Source organism: Corticium candelabrum, chromosome 1 (genome assembly GCF_963422355.1).
Source record: "Corticium candelabrum chromosome 1, ooCorCand1.1, whole genome shotgun sequence".
In the NCBI taxonomy this organism is placed as follows: domain Eukaryota; kingdom Metazoa; phylum Porifera; class Homoscleromorpha; order Homosclerophorida; family Plakinidae; genus Corticium; species Corticium candelabrum.
The window spans coordinates 15684543-15709542 of NC_085085.1; the positions used below are offsets into that span (position 1 = coordinate 15684543).

General features: G+C 41.1%; 8 protein-coding genes and 1 long non-coding RNA gene across 11 annotated transcripts in view; 3 read left to right on the forward strand and 6 right to left on the reverse strand.

Moving 5' to 3' along the window:
- Positions 1-606: 606 nt before the first annotated feature.
- Positions 607-5082, reverse strand: LOC134191534 (peptidyl-tRNA hydrolase 2, mitochondrial-like). Its single transcript, XM_062660158.1, has 5 exons — positions 4917-5082; positions 3367-3513; positions 971-1038; positions 793-905; positions 607-726 (listed from the first exon to the last, which is right to left on the reverse strand). The coding sequence occupies exons 1-5, from the start codon at positions 4980-4982 to the stop codon at positions 677-679; spliced, it is 444 nt and encodes a 147-aa protein (XP_062516142.1). The 5' UTR covers positions 4983-5082; the 3' UTR covers positions 607-676.
- A 183-nt stretch (positions 5083-5265) lies between these two features.
- Positions 5266-8130, forward strand: LOC134191545 (uncharacterized). Of its 3 annotated transcripts, none has more exons than XM_062660182.1 (4): positions 5266-5512; positions 5943-6024; positions 6348-6924; positions 7749-8130. In XM_062660182.1, exons 2-4 carry the CDS (start codon positions 6001-6003, stop codon positions 8006-8008), a joined length of 861 nt encoding a protein of 286 aa, XP_062516166.1. In that variant the 5' UTR covers positions 5266-5512; positions 5943-6000; the 3' UTR covers positions 8009-8130. The 3 variants fall into 3 exon arrangements, with proteins under 3 accessions (XP_062516166.1, XP_062516152.1, XP_062516160.1); XM_062660176.1 differs by having other exon boundaries at positions 5270-5363; XM_062660168.1 differs by having other exon boundaries at positions 5266-6024.
- A 1268-nt stretch (positions 8131-9398) lies between these two features.
- On the reverse strand, positions 9399-12120 carry LOC134194975 (uncharacterized). Its single transcript, XR_009972273.1, has 4 exons — positions 11996-12120; positions 10758-10871; positions 9944-10108; positions 9399-9656 (listed from the first exon to the last, which is right to left on the reverse strand). It is a non-coding gene; the product is annotated as an uncharacterized LOC134194975 (long non-coding RNA).
- Positions 12121-12433: 313 nt separating this feature from the next.
- LOC134188272 (collagen triple helix repeat-containing protein 1-like) lies at positions 12434-14590 on the reverse strand. Its single transcript, XM_062656472.1, has 5 exons — positions 14399-14590; positions 14282-14329; positions 13297-13726; positions 12876-13235; positions 12434-12808 (listed from the first exon to the last, which is right to left on the reverse strand). The coding sequence occupies exons 3-5, from the start codon at positions 13384-13386 to the stop codon at positions 12449-12451; spliced, it is 810 nt and encodes a 269-aa protein (XP_062512456.1). The 5' UTR covers positions 13387-13726; positions 14282-14329; positions 14399-14590; the 3' UTR covers positions 12434-12448.
- A 3679-nt stretch (positions 14591-18269) lies between these two features.
- LOC134188855 (collagen triple helix repeat-containing protein 1-like) lies at positions 18270-19813 on the forward strand. The gene is made up of 4 exons (XM_062657062.1): positions 18270-18417; positions 18756-18823; positions 18884-19244; positions 19312-19813. The coding sequence occupies exons 3-4, from the start codon at positions 18966-18968 to the stop codon at positions 19669-19671; spliced, it is 639 nt and encodes a 212-aa protein (XP_062513046.1). The 5' UTR covers positions 18270-18417; positions 18756-18823; positions 18884-18965; the 3' UTR covers positions 19672-19813.
- Positions 19814-19910: 97 nt separating this feature from the next.
- LOC134185277 (RNA N6-adenosine-methyltransferase mettl16-like) lies at positions 19911-21685 on the forward strand. The gene is made up of 5 exons (XM_062653060.1): positions 19911-20611; positions 20735-20801; positions 20852-20941; positions 21043-21165; positions 21296-21685. The coding sequence occupies exons 1-5, from the start codon at positions 19914-19916 to the stop codon at positions 21683-21685; spliced, it is 1368 nt and encodes a 455-aa protein (XP_062509044.1). The 5' UTR covers positions 19911-19913.
- On the reverse strand, positions 21488-23003 carry LOC134185287 (ribonuclease H2 subunit C-like). The gene is made up of 4 exons (XM_062653071.1): positions 22830-23003; positions 22410-22522; positions 22229-22348; positions 21488-21725 (listed from the first exon to the last, which is right to left on the reverse strand). Exons 1-4 carry the CDS (start codon positions 22990-22992, stop codon positions 21687-21689), a joined length of 435 nt encoding a protein of 144 aa, XP_062509055.1. The 5' UTR covers positions 22993-23003; the 3' UTR covers positions 21488-21686.
- A 36-nt stretch (positions 23004-23039) lies between these two features.
- LOC134193330 (uncharacterized) lies at positions 23040-23830 on the reverse strand. The gene is made up of 2 exons (XM_062662162.1): positions 23679-23830; positions 23040-23617 (listed from the first exon to the last, which is right to left on the reverse strand). Exons 1-2 carry the CDS (start codon positions 23827-23829, stop codon positions 23133-23135), a joined length of 636 nt encoding a protein of 211 aa, XP_062518146.1. The 5' UTR covers position 23830; the 3' UTR covers positions 23040-23132.
- Positions 23831-23882: 52 nt separating this feature from the next.
- LOC134180597 (NAD-dependent protein deacetylase sirtuin-3-like) overlaps positions 23883-25000 on the reverse strand; it is a 4540-nt gene continuing 3422 nt past the window's right edge. The window contains exons 4-6 of the mRNA XM_062647788.1: positions 24972-25000; positions 24788-24907; positions 23883-24305 (exon numbers count right to left, since the gene is read on the reverse strand). The exon at positions 24972-25000 is cut by the window's right edge and continues 19 nt beyond it. Coding sequence (XP_062503772.1) covers positions 24024-24305; positions 24788-24907; positions 24972-25000 — 431 coding nt within the window. The 3' untranslated portion in view covers positions 23883-24023. The remainder of the gene's footprint in view (positions 24306-24787; positions 24908-24971) is intronic.

Sequence of the window (25000 nt, forward strand, 5' to 3'; positions counted from 1 at the left end):
TGGTTGGCTGTCTGTTTGTATGTCTGTCTATCTGTGTGTCTATTTGTTTGTTGGTTGTTTGTCTATTTGTTTGTCTGTCTGTCTATTTGTTTGTCTGTCTATTTGTCTGTCTGTTTGTTTGTCTGTCTGTCTGTTTGTCTGTCCATCGTCTGTTTGTTTGTCTGCCTGTCTGTCTGCCTATTTGTTTGTTCGTTGTCTGTCTGTTGTCTGTCTATTTGTTTGTTTGTCTGTCTGTCTGTCTGTCTATTAGTCTGCCTGTTTGTTTGTCTGTCTGTCTGTTTGTTTGTTTGTCTGTCTGTCTGCCTATTTGTTTGTCCATTGTCTGTCTGTTTGTCTGTCCGTTGTCTGTGTATTTGTCTGTCTATTGTCTGTTTGTGTGTTCATCTGTCTATCCTACCAACCAACAAAGAATGACAAAACCAAACACAAACAGCAAACACACAAACAGAGAGACAACAGAACCGACAGACATGCCTACAGCCTAGAGTACGAACAGGTAGCCCTAGAGTCAGTTGTACATCACAGCCAGCATATGCATTCACATAGGAAAGTAGTGACACAAACTAGCGTCACACACTGCCCATCCAACATGAAGACACATCACAATACAATAACTGCTGCCATTTGTATTTCCACAATAGAAACAAACAATAAACTAATGTTAATCAAAGATGACCTACAATAACTTTAGAGATCCTGTCACTCGATCCACGACACTAGCTGGACCTGCAGAGTAGAACCAATGATCACATGTGATGAAGGCTTTGCCTGTCATTCCAGTCATACTCTGACCTGGACCGATGCCAACAACCGTCTTTGATCCGCGAGCAATCTGCGTCCGACCTGCATCTCGTATGATGTGTGACTCTAACCCAGCCTGTTGTGCTTGAATGGCAAGTTGATTGCTACACGCGGAAAGAAAGGACATTGAAGTACAGACAGTCTGTAATGGCAATAATGTGCACCATACAGTTCATCTTCGTTCGAAGCTTTTAGCACAACCTTTGGCTGAGCAGCGTTTTCCCAGTGACATAGCAACTGTAATAAATGAGTATTTTGAGACACTGCAGAACAACTATAACGCTCGTATCTACATAGACAGACAGTTTAGATGTTGTTCAACTTTCAATTCAGTAAACTAAATTTCGGTTTGTAGGCTCCGTAGGGGAGCTTTTTAATGCTAATTGTTATTTGTAGTTGTGACACTTGTTGTTCATTAGCTGTTACTTTAGTTTCACCTGTATTAGCTTTGATGTATAAAAATATATGAAAATTTGACAGACAGACAGACAGACAGACAGACAGACAGACAGATTGTTCTATTTGAACGCTTACTCTACCAATAACAAGCGCTAACTTTATGCACAACAATAACAGTCAATGGACAAAATGTTGAATGTCTCTATCATACCGTATAAGATGAAATATTGGCGGGGAATTTATTTGGCGGATTGGTGGATTTTTCTGCGACCGCCAATATAAAATCCGCCATTAATTTGGCCTCCGGGATATGTTGACGTCATCAGGCACGTGGATCAGTAAGCTGGTAGGTAATCCTTGCTTGCCGTCTGTTGTGCCTATGAAGTAGTTGGAGACATTACAGTAAGTTAGGGAAATGAGCCACGCGAACACAGCTGCCAACCACAAACACATCAAGACTACTTATGGTAAGACGTATATCAGTTACCAAACAACAATGTGTCCAACCGCCAAAATACAATCCGCCAATATCCTCTTTCCTCAATTTCTTAGCAAACCACCAAAATAAATTCCCGCCAATGTTTCATCTTATACAGCATGTAAAGTTATCAAAGTTGCACTTAGACAACTTTGACAACTTCTCAAAAATCATGCGAGAGTTGCAAGACTGTACAACTACAGACAGTTGCTTCCTCCATCTATCTCTAAAGTCTGCTTCATTGTTCCTTCCATGTTCCACAGACAGACAGACAGACAGACAGACAGACAGATAGACAGACAGACAGACAGACAGACAGACAGACAGACAGACAGACAGATTGTTTTATTTGAACTCTTACTCTACCAATAACAATCGCTAACATTACGTATGCACAGACAGACAAACAGACAAACAGACAAACAGAAAGAAAGACAAACATACATACATACATACAGACAGACAGACAGAAAGACAGACAGACAGAAAGACAGACAGATTGTTTTATTGATTTAAACTTTAAAGATACAACAAGCAAATCTTTAGAAGTAAAACAACAAATCCACTTCAGTCAATTACTCTGTTCATCAATTCAGACCTAATGGATTAAAAACTGAATATCCCTATCTCTAAATTTGTCTATCTCTACTTGACCATGTGAGAGGCAAGATATTTTTCGTAAGATCACTTGGCTGTAGAGTTCGCGCTTCATGCGCGCTCTGATCTGGATGTTCAAGGCTAACTTGGCTGTTACATGTCTGTAATAGAACAGAAAGATGTCATATCCAGTCAGTGAGAAATTCTACTGTTGTTTTGGTATCTCCAATAGCTTTTGTGTTGTTGGCCAGTTCTTGTAGAAACAATTCTGCCGACTTGCCCCAGTGACCAAAATGTTCAAAGACTAAAGGGATGATTGTGGGTGTTGAGCCACTCAGAAAAACTTCCTGTTCGGATTTTTCCATTTTTTCTCTTCTCTCTTCAGTGCTGCACAGCCATCTACCTGCCCTGATTGTTTGACGATATCAAGAGTCCATGGATGCACCAAAGAACTATCCAGTTCAATATCTTTCCCAAACTCCAAATCAAGAAACACAATATCTGGACGATTTTCTGACTCTGCATACCTGTTTCATGGTTCTTTGTGGTACAAAATATTTGAAGCTCGTTACGACATTCACTCTAACATGACAAAATGGTGTTGCGCTCCCAAACCGGTCCACAGCCATGTTTGCAGGTAAGCAGGTTATAGCCTTCTTTATCGACATCTTTGCCGCACTCACATTGGGCAATCCAATTGCTAAATGGCATTTGCAGACCTAACCTCAAACGTGATGCTAAGAGAAATTTGTTAGGATTCATTGCGTATGCTCGTGACATTGGAATTGCTTCTAGCCAAGCACTAGATGCTTTTCTCGTAATACATCTAACTCTAAACAGACAGACAGACAGACATCTGTTGTAGCCTTAAGTGTTTGTTGTAGATTTAGAGGAACTCTACTTAACTTAAAGACTAGCTTTTAAGCTCTTGATGGAAATTCCTTTGGATTTGAAATATATGTATTTGACAGACAGACAGACAGACAAACAAACAAAATCGAAAAAACAGTTTGACAAACAAACAAAATAAGTAAACAGACAAACACATACTAACAAACAAACAGACTAACAGACCAAGCAATGAAAGCCACCTCAGTATTGTATCTCAGCAAACTCTTATATGCAGCAACTGCAGCATGTGAACACTGTGCCGCAATCTTTCCTTTTCCCATCTTCAGATCAGTTCGAACTACTATCACCATCTTATAGTCACCAGAATCACAAGTCAGATCCGCATCCTACCACCACCATCACACACCGTCAACACACACACACACACACACACACACACACACACACACACACACACACACACACACACACACACACACACACACACACACACACACACACACACACACACACACACACACACACACACACACACACACACACACACACACACACACACACACACACACACACACACACACACACACACACACACACACACACACACACACACACACACACACACACACACACACACACACACACACACACACACACACACACACACACACACACACACACACACACACACACACACACACACACACACACACACACACACACACACACACACACACACACACACACACACACACACACACACACACACACACACACACACACACACACACACACACACACACACACACACACACACACACACACACACACACACACACACACACACACACACACACACACACACACACACACACACACACACACACACACACACACACACACACACACACACACACACACACACACACACACACACACACACACACACACACACACACACACACACACACACACACACACACACACACACACACACACACACACACACACACACACACACACACACACACACACACACACACACACACACACACACACACACACACACACACACACACACACACACACACACACACACACACACACACACACACACACACACACACACACACACACACACACACACACACACACACACACACACACACACACACACACACACACACACACACACACACACACACACACACACACACACACACACACACACACACACACACACACACACACACACACACACACACACACACACACACACACACACACACACACACACACACACACACACACACACACACACACACACACACACACACACACACACACACACACACACACACACACACACACACACACACACACACACACACACACACACACACACACACACACACACACACACACACACACACACACACACACACACACACACACACACACACACACACACACACACACACACACACACACACACACACACACACACACACACACACACACACACACACACACACACACACACACACACACACACACACACACACACACACACACACACACACACACACACACACACACACACACACACACACACACACACACACACACACACACACACACACACACACACACACACACACACACACACACACACACACACACACACACACACACACACACACACACACACACACACACACACACACACACACACACACACACACACACACACACACACACACACACACACACACACACACACACACACATTGGCTTGGTAAGTGATGACGTCACACCTGAATTTTCGAAGCTCGAACTGAAAGGCGGTTAACATTGGACAGTTTACGTTTAGAAACGAAGACGTGAAAATACCATCCTATAAAGACGCCAACGAAGAGCGTCGCTATGATAAGAAACCACCCAGCCAGTTTTATGTCACGTGATTATCCGGGACAGTAATTTTGTTTGCGCATCAGAGGCTGACTACACGAGACTGTAGCATCCTACTGAGCTGTCTACAGACCATCTCTACGTACATCTCTACACATGCGGCTACACATGTGTAGACTGCTCTGATGGTCTAACCTATCTACTTAATTAATTAAGTGTAATTAAGTGTAACTAAGTGTAATTGACGCACGTGACTTGCAGCTCTACAGGGTAACATTGCAGCTCTACAGAGTGATAGCATTTCTCCGCTTGTGAATGCCTTGGAGTAGGTGACGTTGCCTGCTGCATGTTTTGTTTACTGTGTGAACAGTTCCGGGTGTAGCTAAGAGTTTATTGACGCAATCTTCAAATCCGCTTCATTTGTCTGTTTGTTTGAGTATCTGTGGCTGAGCAGTTGCAACAGGAAACTGTGAGGTGCCTAGTGGGTGTGTTGCAACTGGAAACATAGAGTGCTGTATCAGTAATGTGTGTTGTTGTATGTATAATAGGAATTTTGTTTGCTACCTGATAATCATAAATGTCTAGACAAGCAGTCAAGTCAACTAACTGCACAGTCTGTTTATCTGCTTGCACACTTACTTGTTTGTCTGTGTGTCTGGTTATGTGTGTGTGTGTGTGTGTGTGTGTGTGTGTGTGTGTGTGTGTGTGTGTGTGCATGTGTGTTGTTTGTCAGTCTGTTTGTCAGTCTGTCTGTCAGTCTGTCTGTCAGTCTGTCTGTCAGTCTGTCTGTCTGTCTGTTTGTCTGTCAGTCTGTTTGTGTATATGAGCAAATGTACAGTAGGTATGAATTTGTTATATGTATATATTGTTTCTATCTATTAACTTAATTTACATTTTCTCTTAGTTAGAGGTCTACATCAACACACACAAGCATTCTGAACAAGTGAATCTTTGTCTAAGTTATGTCCAAAAAATCTGAATCAAAGGTACTATACACTGTATGGTAAACTTTTTACAGCACCCTGCATGCATGCAGATGTAATAGACATTCAAGATCACCCAATTGAAACTTGAGGTGTAGTGTATACAATACAGTAGGACAGCAATTATTGTTATTATTAATGTCAAATAGTTAATATCAATAAGTTAATTAACAGTCTCGTATTTTATATAATGTTGAGGTAAGGTAAGCATAGCAAAATACTAAATATTAAAATTAATATCAATTAAATTAATTATTATAAATAATTAAAAATATTTAATAAATGCAGTAAATTAATTATTGAAATTTGTAAACTGTTTTGTTTAGGTTTCCTCTCAGTTTCTTAGTGATTTTCTTAGTAATAATCGAGATGCCATGTGGCAGCCGAATCCAAACATGCCACTCTACATCGGCCGCAGTCTTCACTTTCCTGTCAATAATCTATCTGCTGCAGCCTTCAGCTTTATTCAAATCAACATCAAAGCTACTTTCCGGCGTGCTGCAACCTCGTGGCAAACCGGAATAAAAGTGACACAAACGTCCATCCCTCACGAGTGCCTTATTGAAATCTTAGATGAAGGAGAATCTGTAAACGTCGTCGTTCGAGGTCCTAAAGACAGCATCACCGAGTGTCAAGATCTCCTCCACACTTGCATGAATAACATTGGACAATCATTGGAAACACTGAAATGTGTGAGTGAAATCAGACGAGGGTACTTGAGTCCTAAGCAGATAGCAGAGCTACGAGTGGATCCGTGTCACTATACTGAGCAGCAGATGGCATGTGCTGTGAACAGTACTGGAGACTATGTGAAGGCACCTGGCGGAGTGTCGGATGAGTTGTGTAGTTTCTTTATGACAGGCGAAGAGATGGCCAAACTGATGCAGAGGGACAGCCAAAGAGGTTGGGATGGTATATACTTTTGTGTTGTAGTCACTGAGATGCATGCTTGTTATGAGTGACATATAACTATCAGTGATGGAATGCACCAGGATGTGCTCTAGCTAACTGCATTTGCAGATTGATAATTAGCTTTTTATGTAACATAGAGAGAGAATGACAGCAAAACGGAGGCATACAGACTGACAAACAAACAAACAGACAGACAGACAGACAGACAGAATGTTTGAAAATATAGGTATTGACAGACAGACAAACAAACATGTACAGACAGACAGACAGACAGACAAATTTGACAGACAGACAGACAGACATAACAGACAGACAGACGCTGACTTTAGAGGTTTTTGGAGGAAAAAAATTGTCAATAATATTGCAATGATGTAACGCTAAAGTCATCCTCCACAAGCTGACACGTGTCTTCCTTGGAGAAGTAGATGAGAACATACACAATAGAGACTATCAAAGTAGTTTGCATTAAACTAAAGCTGAACTCAGTAGATTGCTTGCATTTAGTGTTAGAAATGTAACGTAGAGTTTGTGTTTCAATAAATGAAATTGACAGACAGACAGACTGACAGACAGACAGACTGACATGACATGACAGACAGAGAGACAGACAGAGACTAGATTCATGTTTCAAACATATGCGTTGGACAGACAGACAGACAGATAAACATGTCCATGATATGTAGCAAACTAGCAATGGCAGCACAGCGGTCACTCATTATCATAATTAATAATATAGACACGGCCTAGCTACATGATGCACATGTACACATGTCCTGCAAGGATGCATTGCAATTGGTTGCTGTTATGCATTTTAGGAGATTCTGACTGCATTTCGGAGGATAAGCTTAGAGATACAGCACAAGGCATTGCCTCTGACTGGCAAGCTGTAGCCAGTTTTCTTGAGCCACAGCCGCTGATGCAATATGAGATCTCAAAAATCGAAAAGAAACATGCAACAGGAAAGCAACAGGCACAAGCAATGCTGCAAGAGTGGAAAAACACCTACAAATCGCGTGCAACCTGGGACAGACTGGAGCGTGCAATTCATCGAGCTAGAACAACTGATAAGCAATAAACTTAACTTGCATTACACATGCACCATACATTAGTGGATTAGAAAGTTAGCTGCTTTTACTGTGAGATTTGAATGTTTGTATGCTGACATGTGACGTCATAGATGTAGAGGTTGTTGTTGGAGTGTTGGCTGCAGTGTGTTCAGCGTCACATACTGATGATTATTCTGATCATGAGATGGCTTGCACACATATGCGCAAGCACAGGCGCGCGCGCGCGCGCGCACACACACACACACACACACACACACACACAAGTCCATCCCACACCACAGTTGGCATCATAGTTGGTGCTCCTGCAAGCACCTGGCCAAGCTCCAGGAGATTGCTTAGCACGGCCCATAGCTCCTACTTAGTGCACAGGAACCTAGCCATCTGGCTGGGGCATTACCATTTAATGGCAACTCCTTAGCCATTTTGCCATTTGTGTGTGTGTGTGTGTGTGTGTGTGTGTGTGTGTGTGTGTGTGTGTGTGTGTGTGTGTGTGTGTGTGTGTGTGTGTGTGTGTGTGTGTGTGTGTGTGTGTGTGTGTGTGTGTGTGTGTAGTCCTTCTCAGAAAGCAGGAGAAGAAGCTGAACACCTTTCACCATCAATGCATTAGAAGTATCTTGGGCATTTCCTGAACACATCACAATGGCAGAAGTGAGGAGGAGGTGGGGAGATGAGGAGACTGCATCTGAGAAAGTAAAGAAGAAAATGTTGGAATGGTTGGGACACCTAGTTAGGATGCCAGACCATAGAATACCAAAATCAACCTTATTTGGTTGGTTGCCTCAGCCCCGCCCCATATGTGGTCCAAAGAAGAGAGGGAGAGATATGATGAGAAGAGATTTTAAAGACATTAAAGTATCAGAGGAGGAATGGTATGATGAGGCTGTGAGGTCGAGAGCGAGATGGAGTACATTGTGCCGTGATGGTTTGGAACGTTGGGGAGAGAGAATGGGGACATGTGCTCCGGTGGCAGTCAGGGATGTGATGTGTGAGGTGTGCTCCAGGATCTTTAGAAGACAGAGTGATAAGGCGAGACACGAGTGTATGGAAAAGAAGGAAACCTATAAGGGAAGAACAGGCTGCAATCCAATGTCCAAATTGTTTCAAATGATTCCGAAGTAAAGGAGGATTGACAGTTCACAGATGTTTAGAATTCTAGCAAGCACAACGTTCATTCATTAGACTTGTTGCCTCTTGGAGGCAAGCATAACCGTTTTACGGTAGCTCTTGAACAGAACAGGACAGGACAGGACAGGTGTGTGTGTGTGTGTGTGTGTGTGTGTGTGTGTGTGTGTGTGTGTGTGTGTGTGTGTGTGTGTGTGTGTGTGTGTGTGTGTGTGTGTGTGTGTGTGTGTTAAACAGAACACTTGAAGTAATTCAAAAGAACCAGTAGCATGCATTTCCATTATAATTCACATCTTATGTACATTCAAGTTTAGTTTACTGTATTACCTCATCAGATATAATAATCATATTTGTTAAATATTGAGCCAGTGGATCATCAGGTCTCTTTCTCTTGATCTGAAGAACTTCGATTTCTTCTTCTGTTGGAGCCTGCATGCTCTGCATATCTTTCAGTAAATTGTATTTGCAGTTTCTTTCGTCAACAGCAAGCATCTCGTCAACCTCCTTGATTCTCTCTTCTTCAACTTTGAGAGCCTGCAATAGACACCACACTGTCATGTAAAACAGGAAATACAGATAAGATACACAGTAAGAATGATGAGACAAAAATTGGCAGTTAGATTGCAGACAGACAGACAAACAAACAAACAAAAAGACAAATAAAAAAGAAATCAGAGAGAGATAAACAGATGGACAAGAAATAAACAAGCAAACAAAAACTGACAATCAAAAAACAGATTATGACAAACTATTGTTATTATATAAAATAATTAATTATTATTTCTAATATATTAATTGTGACACTTAGTGAAGAGCAATACCTAATAGCTGAACCATTCCATACCAAAATGAGTTCTAGATTCACTGAATTCTATCCGTAGCTTTGCATACATCCCACATACCACTTTGGCCAATGAGTCAACCAATGTCAGTCGTAGTCCATAAAATCTTGCCAGTTAGTAGTAATTTTCATAACATCATTTTACCTGAAACAATACGATAAGAATGTAAATAGTCAAGCAGACAAACAGACAAGTTATTGTGTCACCGTGAGTCACTCAATCTAAACGTGTACAATCAATTTACAAATTAAAGTATCGTGTACAATCAATCAGCAGATCAAATGTATCAACCATTGCACATTGACAATAAATACATCATATACCTCACACTGTAAAGCGTATCGATCGGTTAATCACCCCTTGCTTACAATGTCAGAAACTTTCCTGTACAATGATCATCTGCAGTACAGTAAGTCGTGCGTAATTTACTTAATTGAATTAACTATAACTAAATAGTAAAAATGTAATTTACAAGGCAAGCTCCAGACACACGATTCCCAATACATAATTCACTCACTCTACACAACATTGTACTGTAGTGCAATGCTGTTTTGTATTAACCTATTTCTTCTAATGAAAGCCGCAGTCTCTTATTTTTTGTAGCACTCCCAGATAACGTTTAAATCAAAATAATACAATCTGTTAAAGATGGTAAACATTGTAAAAGAAAACATTTCACTACTGGTCTATAGCTGCATGTGTTCTGGTGACTGCTAATTTCTTCTAACTCTTTCATACCTACTAGCATGTCTACAGCGACCTCAAGCAAGTACACATGAAACAATACCGATACCTTTCTAAAGTTGTACCGCACCATAGACAGTAGTTGCAATTGTTCCTAGACTGCCTGCCACACCACTAACAAGTGAACATTTATTTTCTCCTGTCACATGATTTGCAGTCATATCTGCACAACACCATCAAACAAGAAAGGTTTAACCGCCAGCTTTTGTTTAATTAATTAACATTGTAATTGCATGTTAGTTAAAAATGTAATTAGTATGCTTTGATTTGCCTCTCCCAACAAGCTGCTAGTAAGATACCTTGCATTTACATATCAATAAATTGGATGGCAAAAATGTATGTAAATACAAATACATAAAAATATATGGTAAGTAACTCTTTAGATTTGAGGGTAAGCAATACACATGTTCTGCTCATATTACACGTAGTATAGACACACATGCCATTGACCATCCATTCTAGTCAGCATAAGCAAGTGAGTGGACCCTGATACTATGTAACATGTAGCTCAACACTTTATTGAGGCAGAACACAACACGTGCAAGAAATAAAACTACTGACTTACACAGAACAGCGGTTTCCCTACAGCACAGTGGAAGGTGCTGTTGTTGTGGTGAACGTGATCATGTAATCATTCATGGTTACATATCTAGGATGCACGTTGAATGGTTGTATCCACTGCATGTGGATCTCAATCCAAGACCCTCCACTATCCAACTACAACTTTCACCAAGTTGTATACACTTGTACAAACTAAAGAACACGTGCCTGTTTGACAGAGCAGATCGTGACACTGAGTTTCAGTGAATCACTGAAAAAACTTTTGTGACAATTGTATGTGACTAAATGCATGGGCAACATATTAATTAAATCATTAATGTACGCAGATATCAATATTATCGTCATGATCATACAGTATGAGCTGTGCAGGTTAGAATAAAATATCATGTGATCTAAATGTTTCATGAATACAGAGCCCCGCCCCCAGACTCTCAGGTGCTTCTGGTTCCGCCGATGCAATGTTGCTAAATCCTGTGAAAGCCTGGCAGAACACTATAGATATACATTGTTAATTAACATCTGTCACACATAGCAAAATAATAAAATAATAAAATAAACTAAGTAAATAGAGATAAATAAAATAAATAAACTAAGACTGCCACACCCACAACTCAATTCACCATCTACAAATTTTGTACAAAAAAACTGAAATTTAGTAGCTACTGTATTACCATACAACACCATAAAAAGTTATAATTAACACAAATTTAGAAAAACAAAACTCACAACTTTATTGGTGTGATGTCATAGCGTTTTAAATGTCGTTGTAAACTGACGTGGTCTATCAACACTCCAATATGATAGAAAGTCAAAGAAAGAAGCAGAAACGTTTAGCAGAAAAGCATCCGGGGCTAAGAAACTGTACGAAGTTAATTGCCCGTATACCTTATTTGTTTAATTAATTAAGCTAGCAGTAAAATTTCTTAGACTTTTACATATTACATAGGATCATGCAAGTCGCTGAAAGCAAGGTGCAATGAGCAATATCTCAGAGAAACCGTTTGTTCTGTAACTTTGCAATTGACGAATGTTGCAGGTACACGTGTACAATAAATTTGAGTTAATGATATGGCAAAGAGAGACATGCATGCGCACCATCCAGCCTCCTACTTCAGCTACCTCGTACTGTACGTACTGCAAACTATACTGAACACAAGTTCTAATTTCTCTCTAATTCAGTCACTTTTGTGATGGAGGAACTTCTGCAATCATAATGCGAGATACTGATTTCCATCCTGTAAGGCCATCATACGTTGTTGATGTAAATTTGTTACAGCTTCCAATGTTGAATCCAATTGTGACTTGACCTGCTGGAATGTTCTCACAGTATCCCTCAATCTGTCTGTGACGGAGAGGATTATCATTAGCTGGACTACCATACACAACTCCCTCAATAGTCATAGGTCCACTGCACTCGTTACCATTGAATGTAAAATACCATCGAGAACAGCACTCGCCACTGGAGCATTTAACCCTGAGATTTCCTGCATATGCAACATGTAGAGCTGAATTGCTGTCAAGTTTCCTAAAATTACAGTTCTGTTGAAAAGAAAGCAGAAACAAGTCACACGTTGATAATTATAATCACAAATCAAGTTGGAATAACCTGAATCAGACCGCTGTCCTTATGATCATATCTATTCCACACACACTGTTTCCAGTTGAGTGTCATAGCTTCTCCTTTCTCTCCTTTCCTTCCTGTTTCTCCTTTTATCCCTCGTGGACCTTGTGGACCTATCTTCCCAGCATTACCTTTACTGCCGACATCTCCAACTAATCCTCTCTCTCCCTTTATTCCTTTCTCTCCTTTCCTTCCTTCTTCTCCTTTTATTCCTTGTGCACCAGCATCTCCAACTAATCCTTTCTCTCCGTTCATTCCCTTTTCTCCTTTCATTCCATCTCGTCCAGGTGATCCATTAACTCCAGGTGATCCAGGTACTCCAGGTACACCAGCAGACACACATGCCTACTCAGTAAACAAAATCAGAATAATATATTTTAATTACTACTTGATGAATCATCATAACCTGCTGATTTCTCTCATCTGACACACTTTGACCACCAGAAGTAGCAATGACTTGAATGAGCACAAGAACTGTCACAAAAAATGAAAACATGATGATGACCGATATCCTCAATACTGATGAAGTGAGCTGGTGAGCTTGCTCTTATATACTCCTCCTCACACACCCTCACATCCGAGGGAGAGTTGCGTTCTAGTCAGAAATAGAACATTTCCACGTAATGTGTGCAAAGGTCATCTACCAAACATGGTCTCAAATACTTTCCCATTACCAACCTCCCCCTTTCCAACTTCCTGTCCAACAGCTCATATAATTTGCTAATTGCTACAGATGAGATGTCATTGTCTGAAAAGCACCCTTTTGCATTGATCTCCCAAATCGTCACACACCAATTTATCAACTCACAGCACGTGGAGTTCCATCTGAGAGACAACTAAACAAACATAATTTCATAAATGTTTAAGATCATTCAATGAAACTTTCATAAAATCTAAAACAGCAACAGCAGTCACTCATATATAGTGCAGTCACTATGTTACAGTATAAACAGTCGATTAGTCTGCCATCTCACAGTTACACCAACTGCCATCATATCACTTCCTCTCACCATCACCCCACCAGATCAGTAAAAAAAGTACAACAAATAATTACCATAAACACAACATAACACCTTTACAAGTCAAACTCAACCACTTATTGTCATTAGACAAGTGGGACATGGGTGACACTCTACAAGATCCTCAGATGTTGCACTTTCAATGTATGGGTCCACACGTGCACCCAACATTTTCATTCTGATTATATTACATTTCATTTCAAAGTTTAGTAAACAACAACAATCACATTTGGAGTGTCTGCATGATGATTACCATCTTACAGTATACCTTGACTTACCAATGCAAATTCTAACATCTACAATCTCATTTACTTGTTGCAATAAAATAATAAAAATTTAACTTTTACTCAGTGTTTACTGTCTGGCACAAACCTGTGATATGTTAACACCTTGCAGTTACACGTAATGGTTGATAAATTTCTAAACATCAATTGTGACAAATTGATATCAAATTCTAGTGTGAATGAGCACATGTAGAGATGGTCTTACTTAGGCTGCTTGGTTTCCTGTTGAACACAAGCAAGCAACTGGCTTTGTGAGCAGAGATCCTCTGTCCATCAGTAGAAACATTTTATCTGTAAAAGTTACCTGCAAACAATACGTTTAACTCCAAAAAGGAAGATTGATGAAATAGACAAATTGATACATAAACAGACAAACAGTCAGCTCGACAGATATACATACATACATACATACATACATACATACATACATACATACATACATACAGACAGACAGACACAGACAGACAAATGAATGAACAGACAAACAGTAAACAGACAGAGGACTAAACATACAGACATATAGGGCGTATTAGTTTGGGACCATCTTTTTCTGGAAAAGGCTAGGTTGGATAGAGTGGAAAGAGACATCAAGACAGGGCACGTTTACCAATCGAACAGACCTTTTCCGAAATAGATGAGACGGTAACAGAACTATGCGCATGCGTAGAATCAGTGCCTGTGTCAGAATCACCCCAGGTGTGCATGTTCTTTGTCATAGCCGTTTCATCTACTTTTCCACCTGTTAGAATGTCTACTAACTCTTCAGGAGTTTGTTCTGTCAAACACAAGAAATCAGCTGCCGTTCAACTTTTGGGTGGGCAATCCAGACTAAGCACAAATAGTGGTCTGGAAATGTTACTCAGAGCGAGCTCTTTGATTTGGAAGGTCAACTCTGGTAGAGATGCAAGTTTTACACGTCTAGATGATTTTTCTATCCTTTCTATCCATACTGATGGTAGGATAGGTTGGAACAGGAGCTTCTTTGCTCCTGATAAAGTCTATCCGCTCTATTCTTTTTCAGAAACAGAAAAGCTACCAATAGAACAGCGTAATACCTTTCCAGTCTATCTGTTTCCGCAAAGGTTTGGGAAACTGTTCATTCTATCCGGAAAGGAAAGGTGCCCAATCAAACACGATAGTAGTCCTTTCCAAACTATCTGTTTCTAGAATCCCAAACGAATACGCCCATAGACAGACAGACAAACAGACACACGCAGATGAACAAACGGATACCAGAGACAGAGAAAGGAACAAACAGACAGACAGATAACTGGACCCTCTTTGGGTTCTTTAGTAGTTCTCAGTTGGTTCAGTAGTTGATACCTGTAGTCTCTAGGTGATTCTGTACAATTTGACAGACAGACAGACAGACAGACGAGACAGACAGACAGTCCATATCATCATGCGTATAACATATTAACTACTTAAAATTTATTCTGTATACTATCTGCTTAGATATTAGCTGCCCATGACCAAATAATAAGAGTGAACATATTACGACAGATAGACAAATGAACAGACAGACAGACAGACAGACAGACAGACAGACAGACAGACAGACAGACAGACAGACAGACAGACAGACAGAAATTCAAGTCTCTCTGGTGTCAAGCTTTTTCTGTCGCTCTTCAGCAATGTAATGCCTGAGTGCTGTCAAGAAAATTGTGTAGACTTGCTAAAACTAGTAAATTAGATTTAGACTCTTATTACAAACAATTGGTAGTTCGTTAATTGCTTTGCTGTTAGTGACCTTTGGTCACTGGACAATATCTAGCCTGTACTAGCAGTTGCAATATGCAAATATATGTATTGACACACAGGCAAACAGTCAGACAGACAGACAGACAGACAGACAGACAGACAGACAGACAGACAGACAGACAGGCAAACAGGGCCGGTATGGTCTCATGAATCGACTTCGTCCATCTGGTCTGATTGTTTCCGTGGGTTGCATATCCACCACCGCAGGGAGCCGAGGAGTCGTTATACAACCACAGACAACAGACCGAACATCGTATTTTTAACTCAGACATTAGAAACAACGTTGACCTAGATATCTCCCTCGCCCACTCATGGAGTAGTGACATCTTTTCATCATCTGCTGGTGTTAGTGGTGCCGCTGCAGAAAGGAGAGCAGACAGAAAGAAAGAGAAATACAGCAAACAGCAATTACCAGGTGGCATAATTGCCACTGTAACCCCACTGGTAATGGAGCATTTTGGAGCTTGGGGGATTGATGGGTGGAAACTCCTGTGCAAATTATCAAAGAAGTCATCAGACAAAGTGGGACGACCGAACACTGTGGAGTTTATCGACTTCTGGTCCAAACGCTTTTCTATTTAGCTCCAGAAGTGTAATGCTAGAGTCATCTCTAAAAAGCTATCTTCGCTGTCTGAAGACAACAGATGTGACCTCTTTGCCACCCAGTACTTCAGCCACTAGCTGGTACTGGAGGCTTTGCTTGTACACTGTAGTTTTTAAGTGTAGTCCTCATTTTGTTTTACACGAGTTTCTATTTTAGCTTAGTTTAGTTGATGAACACTAGTAGTAGTTGGACAGTACATAGTACCCTGCATTGCAAAATGTATCATAGATAAAAGTTCAAATATATGTGATTGACAGACAGACAGACAGACAGACAAACAGACAGACAGACAGACAGACAGACAGACAGACAGACAGACAGATTGATAGATAGATTGATTGAGACTTTATTTTACGACGGGAATCCCTTCGACACAGTGGCCGATCTTCCGGGAACCATGCTTACAAGAAACTATTTACACTATTAATTACACTAAATCTAATCAAGCTTACAGATATAGTTCCTTAGACGATATCTAAACACTACTCTATTGAAATCGTTCTCAATGAGGAAGGGAGCGAGTTTCAGAAACACTGGGCCCGATATAAGAAGGTACGGCGCAGGGCTTCAGCGTGCAGCCGTGAGAGGATGACTCCCGATGCTGAGAGACGCGTGCCATACATGCTGCTGATGTCCGCCTTCTCGAATCAAAAACAAATTTCACTGGAAGCCAGCGAATAGAAACTGCGATGAGCTAGAGATCCTAAGTAGAAAGCATGACGTGTCTTGCAGGTGCTCAGGCCATATTTTGCCAGTGGCTCCCTACCACGACGACCATCGAGGACTCGTAGACATCTCTTTTCAATTCTCTGAAGCTTAGCCGAAATACCAGCAGAACCATCATTCCAAATAGAAGAACAGTAGTCAAGATCCGGTTGAATAATCGATCGCACAAACGCCACACGAGCAGGAATATTGAGTAATTTGAATGACCTGCATGTATAAAACGCCTAATTTTCGTGCAACTTTCTTCACAGCGGAACTCAAATGGGGACGCCAATTCAGATTGTGATCGAAAATAACACCCAGATATTTTGCAGAGTCTACTGGTTTGAGAGCAACGTCATCCACAGTAATTGATAAAGAAGAACGATCAATTGTATCACGAAATTTCGAAATAGAACCAATTTCGATTTCTTTCCATTTAGCATCATCAAATTGTCTCTGAACCAGGCTGATAATAAGTTAACATCAATTTGAAGAATAGACAACACAACAGACAGACAGACAGACAGACAGACAGACAGACAGACAGACAGACAGACAGACAGACAGACAGACAACAAATAACTGACGGCAAACAGAAAGACAAATGAGGTCCGTCAGTATCAGTATTTGACTGTCCTGTTCTGTCCTCATCAGACACGTCATAATAAAGTCTCAACAAACCTCGTCTGCGAGGTACAGACTCAACTCCTAAAATGTAATATGAACATGATAGATGACAAATACGGATTACGTCTGACGTCATACTTCGCTTCTTCCTTCGATGTCGTTTTTTTGCAAAAAATGTGTTTCAAGAAAAAATCCCGTATTAGGATGCCTCGGAGTTCTTGACCCTAAATAGTACGCATGCGCTCAACTTAAACGTTGGCGCGAGTATTTGGCCTTCGCGTGTCTACTGCACAAGCTTTCTGTTCGTTGCTTCGATATGGCCGAGCAATCCTCCATCTGATCCGGCAGCGAATAAACAAGTGGTCATTGCACTAGATGAATTGAAGACGGAAACCAAGATTTAGTTGCTACAATCAATACTGTAGCATATTTTACAGTGCAACTGGTAGCTGTTGCTCTATTTGCCTTTAAGAGGTTGAAGGAGTCTCGTTGCTGAATCGTCATGAACATGAACATGAACCTAGGTATGTATGTTTTTATGGTGAGACGTGAGCTGCAGTTAGTTAGTAAATTTGGTACATGCACGTTAGCATAGTTGCAGTAGGCGGTAGTGTGTGAGAAGTGTGGCAAATAGAGTGAGTGCTCTTTGGACAATGATGTCTCATTATGACAACAGCACGTGAGCTCTTAAACAGGAAGTTGACAGGGGAGGGGATTGGAATGGGGAAATTGGTTGAGACCATTGAAACGCAACCCCCCTTGGATGTGAGGGTGTGTGAGGAGGAGTATATAAGAGCAAGCTCACCAGCTCCATCAGTATCGAGGATATCGGTCATCATCATGTTTTCATTTTTTGTGACAGTTCTTGTGCTCATTCAAGTCATTGCTACTTGTGGTGGTCAAAGTGTGTCAGATGAGAGAAATCAGCAGGTTATGATGATACATCAAGTAGTAATTAAAATATATTATTCTGATTTTGTTACTGAGTAGACATGTGTGTCTGCTGGAGTACACTTGGATCACCTGGAGTTAATGGATCATCTGGACGAGATGGAAAGAAAGAGAAAAGGGGATGAACGGAGAGAAAGGATTAGTTGGAGATGCTGGTGCACAAGGAATAAAAGGAGAAGAAGGAAGGAAAGGAGAGAAAGGAATAAAGGGAGAGAGAGGATTAGTTGGAGATGTCGGCAGTAAAGGTAATGCTGGGAAGATAGGTCCACAAGGTCCACAAGGTCCACGAGGGATAAAAGGAGAAACAGGAAGGAAAGGAGAGAAAGGAGAAGCTATGACACTCAACTGGAAACAGTGTGTGTGGAATAGATATGATCATAAGGACAGCAGTCTGATTCAGGTTATTCCAACTCGATTTGTGATTGCAATTATCAACGTGTGACTTGTTTCTGCTTTCTTTTCAACAGAACTGTAATTTTAGGAAACTTGACAGCAATTCAGCTCTACATGTTGCATATGCAGGAAATCTCAGGGTTAAATGCTCCAGTGGTGAGTGCTGTTCTCGATGGTATTTTACATTCAATGGTAACGAGTGCAGTGGACCTATGACTATTGAGGGAGTTGTGTATGGTAATCCAGCTAATGATAATCCTCTCCGTCACAGACAGATTGAGGGATACTGTGAGAACATTCCAGCAGGTCAAGTCACAATTGGATTCAACATTGGATACTGTAACAAATTTACATCAACAACGTATAATGGCTATACAGGATGGATATCAGTATCTCGCATTATGATTGCAAAAGTTCCTCCATCACAAAAGTGACTGAATTAGAGAGAAATTAGAACTTGTGTTCAGTATAGTTTGCAGTACGTACAGTACGAGGTAGCTGAAGTAGGAGGCTGGATGGTGCGCATGCATGTCTCTCTTTTCCGTATGTGAGTGTCTGTATGATTAATTCAACATATAGCTGCGCGCGCGCGCGCACACACACACACACACACACACACACACACACACACACAGGCCGCGCGCGCTAGTCTCCAAACTATATTAGTGACTCCCATATGCATCATCGGAATATTTACCGAAACAAAGAGAAGGCAGACTTCACTCGTTTAGCACAGAGCTACCCTCCACTGTCTCAACACCTGACCGACACTTCCTCAATCGATTTCCGAGACAACAAAGCCGTCCTGACCCTCACACAAGCTTTTCTTCACAGAGACTTCAATCTGACTCTCAGCATGCCGCCACATGACACTCTCATCCCGACTGTACCACAGAAACTCAATTACATCTTGTGGATAGAGGATCTACTGAAATTAGTGCGGGGGCGTGGTCATACTATCAAAGGCATTGATATTGGAACTGGAGCCTCTTGTATTTACGCTCTTATTGGTGCGAAGAGAAATGGATGGGAATTTGTGGCTACTGAGATTGATGGAGTGTCGAAGGAGTTTGCAGATCGTAATGTGCAGGACAATAAACTTGGTCATCTGATTGACGTCCGACTTGTTGGACCAAATGACATTTTATGTGCAGTTGTTGACGACGAGTCGGAGTTTGATTTCTGCATGTGTAACCCTCCGTTCTATTGGTCTGAAGACGAGGCACAAGGACAAGGAAAAAATAGAACAGAGAGACGACGGAAGGGGCCGACTATGTGCAGAGGGACGACAACAGAGATGGTGACAGAAGGGGGAGAAGTGGATTTTGTACGATCGATTGTTAGTGATAGCAAGAAGCTGAAAACAAGAATAAGGTAAGCTAACAGTGGAAATGATGTTTAGTGCCGTAGTTAGTTTTGCAGAATTCAGTACTTAACACACACACACACACACACACACTTTTACACAGCTGATAGTTGCCGTTTCTTTGTGTTCAGATGGTATACATCGATGCTAGGAAAGAAGTCAAGTGTTGAACCTCTTGTTCGAGAACTCAAGTCTCAGGTTGATCTTGCCTTACATCCTTTACCACTCATCTAACATTGTATGTGTAGGGTGTCAGTGTGAGGACAACTACATTTGTTCAAGGCAAAACACATCGATGGGCTATTGCATGGACATTCCACGAGTTGCTAGACTGTCCGGTATGATCAGATGGCCTCGTGTGTGTGTGTGTGTGTGTGTGTGTGTGTGTGTGTGTGTGTGTGTGTGTGTGTGTGGCTGGTGATGATGATTTGCTATTCAGGTGGAAACTGGAACGACGAAGAAGCGTCCAGCACGAAGTCCGTTGTCGTTCTGTGTTCGTGCAGAACGTTTGAGTATTGAGGATGTTGCTCAACAGTTGATATCAATTTTGACAGAATTGCAGGTCATTTGTTGGACAGACAGACAGACAAGACAGACAGAGTGACAGACAGACAGACAGACAGACAGAGTGACAGACAGACAGACAGACACCAGACATTGCTACACACAATAACTATTAAATTTGATTTTAGATTTCAACCACACCAGCCACTCCAAACAGAGACAGTGACGGCAACATCACATTTACTTGCACGGCCCACAGCAACACATGGATTCACACAAGACGAAAACGAAGAGCACTAACAAGATCACACTCAAACAACACAACAAACGATCAACAAACTCCATCACCTCGTCAAGAACGATCAGCAATACATTGCACATTACAGTGTCACGTGACCATAAAATTGGCCGACAGTCCGACCACAAAACGCCACACCAACGATACAAGTACACGTATCTCTGTTGAAATCGAATCAACAGACGAAGACAAGAGAGATCTAATGAACCAGCTTCTTGTCTATTTGAAAAATCGTCTAACCACATTGGCTAACAAAACGTGTTGCTATGAACGGAAGTAGTTCAACTGTCAGTGTCCTCGCTGTTGACAGGAGAATGAACCTACACACAATGATACAACAACAGGGTCACTACCATGTAGTCACACAGTGTGGGATATCAGTGACTAATAGAGTACATCCGCCCTTCATGTAGCAAACCATATTATCAATTGCAATTAATTAGTGATTATATTAACTATTGTATATAATATATTATATTTACTATTGTATAATATATTATATTTACTACTACTGTATATTTTTTATTTGTAACACAATAATATATTTGATTAGACTCGTTCTACATACACACTGGAACACACGTGATGCAACATCAGATATAATCTAATATATTATCTATTATATATTATATCATATTAACTACCGTATTATTTGTTATATTATATTAATTATATTTAATAATAAAATAGTTATACGTCTAATCAGCTACTGTATAATGCAATGCAATGGTTACTGACAGACAGAGTGACAGACAAGACAGACAGACAAACAGAGTGACAGACAGACAGACAAACAGAGTGACAGACAGACAGTTACACTTACTGCAACAGATAGAGTCAGCCAGTCGAGTGCCTTTCGGATCGTATCATCACCACTCGTTGGCTTGTCTAAATTCCAATAACGAAATGTCTTAAATGAGTGTTGAACATTGAAGTGTCGGCTCTACACAGTGAGCTGAAGTGATGGGGCAATAGATTTCTATTGATGTCGACATGTTTCTCACTTGTTTGTCTGTTAGTGGCTTCTTGTCTTCTCTAAGTATGATTGCTGTGAAACCGTGTGGCAACGTGATGTCTTCGCCTCGAAGTGGTCGGCCGCGAAACGAGGCAGTAAAGTCTATTGGAATCAATGATATACTGCAAACAGAAGTTTGGTGACACCGAGAAACAGACAGACATGCTTTATATTGCCAAGAGATTATATGACATACATATGAACATTTATAATTAATGTGTTATAGTACATTAAACACACGCGCATGCGCGCACAAACACACACACATTGACAAACAAACGTACCTACTGTCATACTTCGCTCTATTCTACATTTTAAACTTCGTTTATTAATTTAATGTATATTTAGTGATAACGAAATGTAATGACAAGAATACATAATTAGCTAACGTGCGTTAGCAACAGCAAACCTGTGAGCTTGTCGCTGTCTGCATTTGCTTGAAAAGTCGTGTTAAAGTACTGATCCACTTTGCACGGGCCGTCAGTATTGATGGCGCAAGGCAAAAGGTGAACTGACGGCTGAGGTGCTGACAGCGCGCGCTCTAGACTCACGCCATCCACCACGGCATCCATCGGTAGCGCGCGCGCTCAGTGATGTATGCGCCAACAGTCTTGACCACCAAGGCAAACTTTATCTTTAAATTAATTAAATATTTACATAATACAGAATATATTATGAAAATATTACACTATATACTAGAGGCAGTGGTTGTCTACTGTTTACTACCCTTAGCAGCTAAAGTTTGTTCTTCTGCTTTTTTCATGGTTAGACTAAGTTTCCTCATCTGGAAGTCATCTTCATATCGTTTCCTTCTCTCTGCCTTGTAGTGTTCTACCACTTTATCATCACCACTCAACTTCCATCTCACTGTACTGCTTGCGTCTTTTGGCGCTCGCACGTTACCACGGACAACTCGTCTCGGCCAATCAGATGTCTCTGTGTCTCTCTGATGAGAGCAGATGTCATTACATGCACCAACACAGCGCAAGTTCGTCGCTCTTTCGGGACACGGACACGGCGCCGCAGTGAGAGTAACCTGTTTAACTTTCGGTTGATCGTTTTCGATACTACTGTGGCTGCTGCTACTCGTGCGTCCCTCGGTCACGTGACCGCTCAAGATTTCTGCTCTCGCTCTCCTCACCTCCGGCGGGAAATAACGTCGAAATCCTATTGGTAGTTCAGAAAACTCATAGCGCACTAAAAATAATCAACAAATCCATGACTGGCTATGGCTAGACCACAAACGTCGTTGCATTACCCTTCATGGCACCGTTTGGGGCCTCTTGTGTGCTGTCGTCGCTTACTTTCCTACTCTTCTGTCTCTGAGAGTGACGTCGTTTCTTCCTCGTTTTCGAAGGCTTCGCGTCGTCGTCGCCACGACGCACGCCCTTTTGTTTGTGCGTCTCCATCAGTGACGAAATAAGTCCCGGATAAGCCATTGACACATCCATTGTACAGTATGTAGCCCACACATTACACTTAGTATATTCGTGTCCAGCAAAATATCAAAATAATAAACGTAAAAATGTATTATTAAACAAGCATATCAATGTGATAAAATCTAATAAATAAGAATGCAATAATAAATATCCAATGTTGTTAATTAATTTTCATTCTGTTGTGAGTGGAAGCCATTGCATTTGTCAGTATCTATTGAAGACTCAACAGCTTGACTTGCTTGTGCTTCCTTCATGACTAATTCTAAGTCTTCTGTCCATCCAAGCAAGTCTACAAGTTTGTATATTGACTCTGTTAGGTCTCCACGACACACGACATCCGATGGACGTTTACGACGTTCACTGAATGGACCAACAAGGTCACGATTGAAAAGAACACGAGGAACATGATATCGAACTGCATTGACAAGACCAGCAAATGGCTCTACCTGTGTTAACAACAATAAACAACACAACAGAATGAAAAAAATGGTAAATGACAAACAAACACACAAACAGACAGACAAACAGACAGACAGACAAACAAATAGACAGACAAACAAATAGACAGACAAACAAATAGACAGAAGACAGACAGACAGACAGACAGACACAGACAGAGAGACAGAGAGACAGACAGACAGAGAGACAGACAGAGAGACAGACAGAGAGACAGACAAATACACAGGCAGACAGACAGACAGACAGATACACAGACAGACAGATACAGACAGTCAGACAGACAGACAGTCAGACAGACAGACAGACAGACAGACAGACAGATATTTGAGACAGACAGACACCCAGACAGACAGACAGACAGACAGACAGACAGAGAGACACATGAAGTAAACTTCAATTCTATTAAACTAGACTGTACAAATTGCGTTGCTTATCACACTCTACAACACCTCATAACCTATGGCATCACCTCTAGTGACGTGCCCATAATAAGAAGTAAATCGCACGCTTGAAAGTCTCGTCGTTGAAGGCTGTAAAACTTGAGAGGCAAATCCTCACCAAAGAATACAATACCTGGCTTGCAGATACCCTACACACCCACCAACTCATAATACACAATGTGTGTAACATAGATACCTAGCAGTCAGCCATACTCGCTTTGTGCAGTCACAGCGTGGTACCT

Excerpts from the sequence above, each read along its gene's own strand:
- LOC134191534 (XM_062660158.1), bottom strand. The coding sequence starts at position 4,982 with ATGTTAACCGCCTTTCAGTTCGAGCTTCGAAAATTCAGGTGTGACGTC. Across the intron at positions 1,039-3,366 it reads TGCTGAGATACAATACTGAG|TTGCTATGTCACTGGGAAAA; the intron begins GTGGCTTTCATT and ends CATTTATTACAG. Across the intron at positions 906-970 it reads GCTTCGAACGAAGATGAACT|CAATCAACTTGCCATTCAAG; the intron begins GTATGGTGCACA and ends TTCCGCGTGTAG.
- LOC134191545 (XM_062660168.1), top strand. The coding sequence starts at position 6,001 with ATGTCCAAAAAATCTGAATCAAAG. Across the intron at positions 6,025-6,347 it reads CCAAAAAATCTGAATCAAAG|GTTTCCTCTCAGTTTCTTAG; the intron begins GTACTATACACT and ends TGTTTTGTTTAG. Across the intron at positions 6,925-7,748 it reads GCAGAGGGACAGCCAAAGAG|GAGATTCTGACTGCATTTCG; the intron begins GTTGGGATGGTA and ends TATGCATTTTAG.
- LOC134188272 (XM_062656472.1), bottom strand. The coding sequence starts at position 13,386 with ATGTTTTCATTTTTTGTGACAGTTCTTGTGCTCATTCAAGTCATTGCT. Across the intron at positions 13,236-13,296 it reads CAGATGAGAGAAATCAGCAG|GCATGTGTGTCTGCTGGTGT; the intron begins GTTATGATGATT and ends TTTACTGAGTAG. Across the intron at positions 12,809-12,875 it reads AGGACAGCGGTCTGATTCAG|AACTGTAATTTTAGGAAACT; the intron begins GTTATTCCAACT and ends TCTTTTCAACAG.
- LOC134188855 (XM_062657062.1), top strand. The coding sequence starts at position 18,966 with ATGAACGGAGAGAAAGGATTAGTTGGAGATGCTGGTGCACAAGGAATA. Across the intron at positions 19,245-19,311 it reads AGGACAGCAGTCTGATTCAG|AACTGTAATTTTAGGAAACT; the intron begins GTTATTCCAACT and ends TCTTTTCAACAG.
- LOC134185277 (XM_062653060.1), top strand. The coding sequence starts at position 19,914 with ATGCATCATCGGAATATTTACCGAAACAAAGAGAAGGCAGACTTCACT. Across the intron at positions 20,942-21,042 it reads ACGAGTTGCTAGACTGTCCG|GTGGAAACTGGAACGACGAA; the intron begins GTATGATCAGAT and ends TTTGCTATTCAG. Across the intron at positions 21,166-21,295 it reads CAATTTTGACAGAATTGCAG|ATTTCAACCACACCAGCCAC; the intron begins GTCATTTGTTGG and ends ATTTGATTTTAG.
- LOC134185287 (XM_062653071.1), bottom strand. The coding sequence starts at position 22,992 with ATGGATGCCGTGGTGGATGGCGTGAGTCTAGAGCGCGCGCTGTCAGCA. Across the intron at positions 22,349-22,409 it reads AGCCACTAACAGACAAACAA|AGCCGACACTTCAATGTTCA; the intron begins GTGAGAAACATG and ends CTCACTGTGTAG. Across the intron at positions 21,726-22,228 it reads GGCTGACTCTATCTGTTGCA|GTTCATTCTCCTGTCAACAG; the intron begins GTAAGTGTAACT and ends CATTGTGTGTAG.
- LOC134193330 (XM_062662162.1), bottom strand. The coding sequence starts at position 23,829 with ATGGAGACGCACAAACAAAAGGGCGTGCGTCGTGGCGACGACGACGCG. Across the intron at positions 23,618-23,678 it reads CCCAAACGGTGCCATGAAGG|TGCGCTATGAGTTTTCTGAA; the intron begins GTAATGCAACGA and ends GATTATTTTTAG.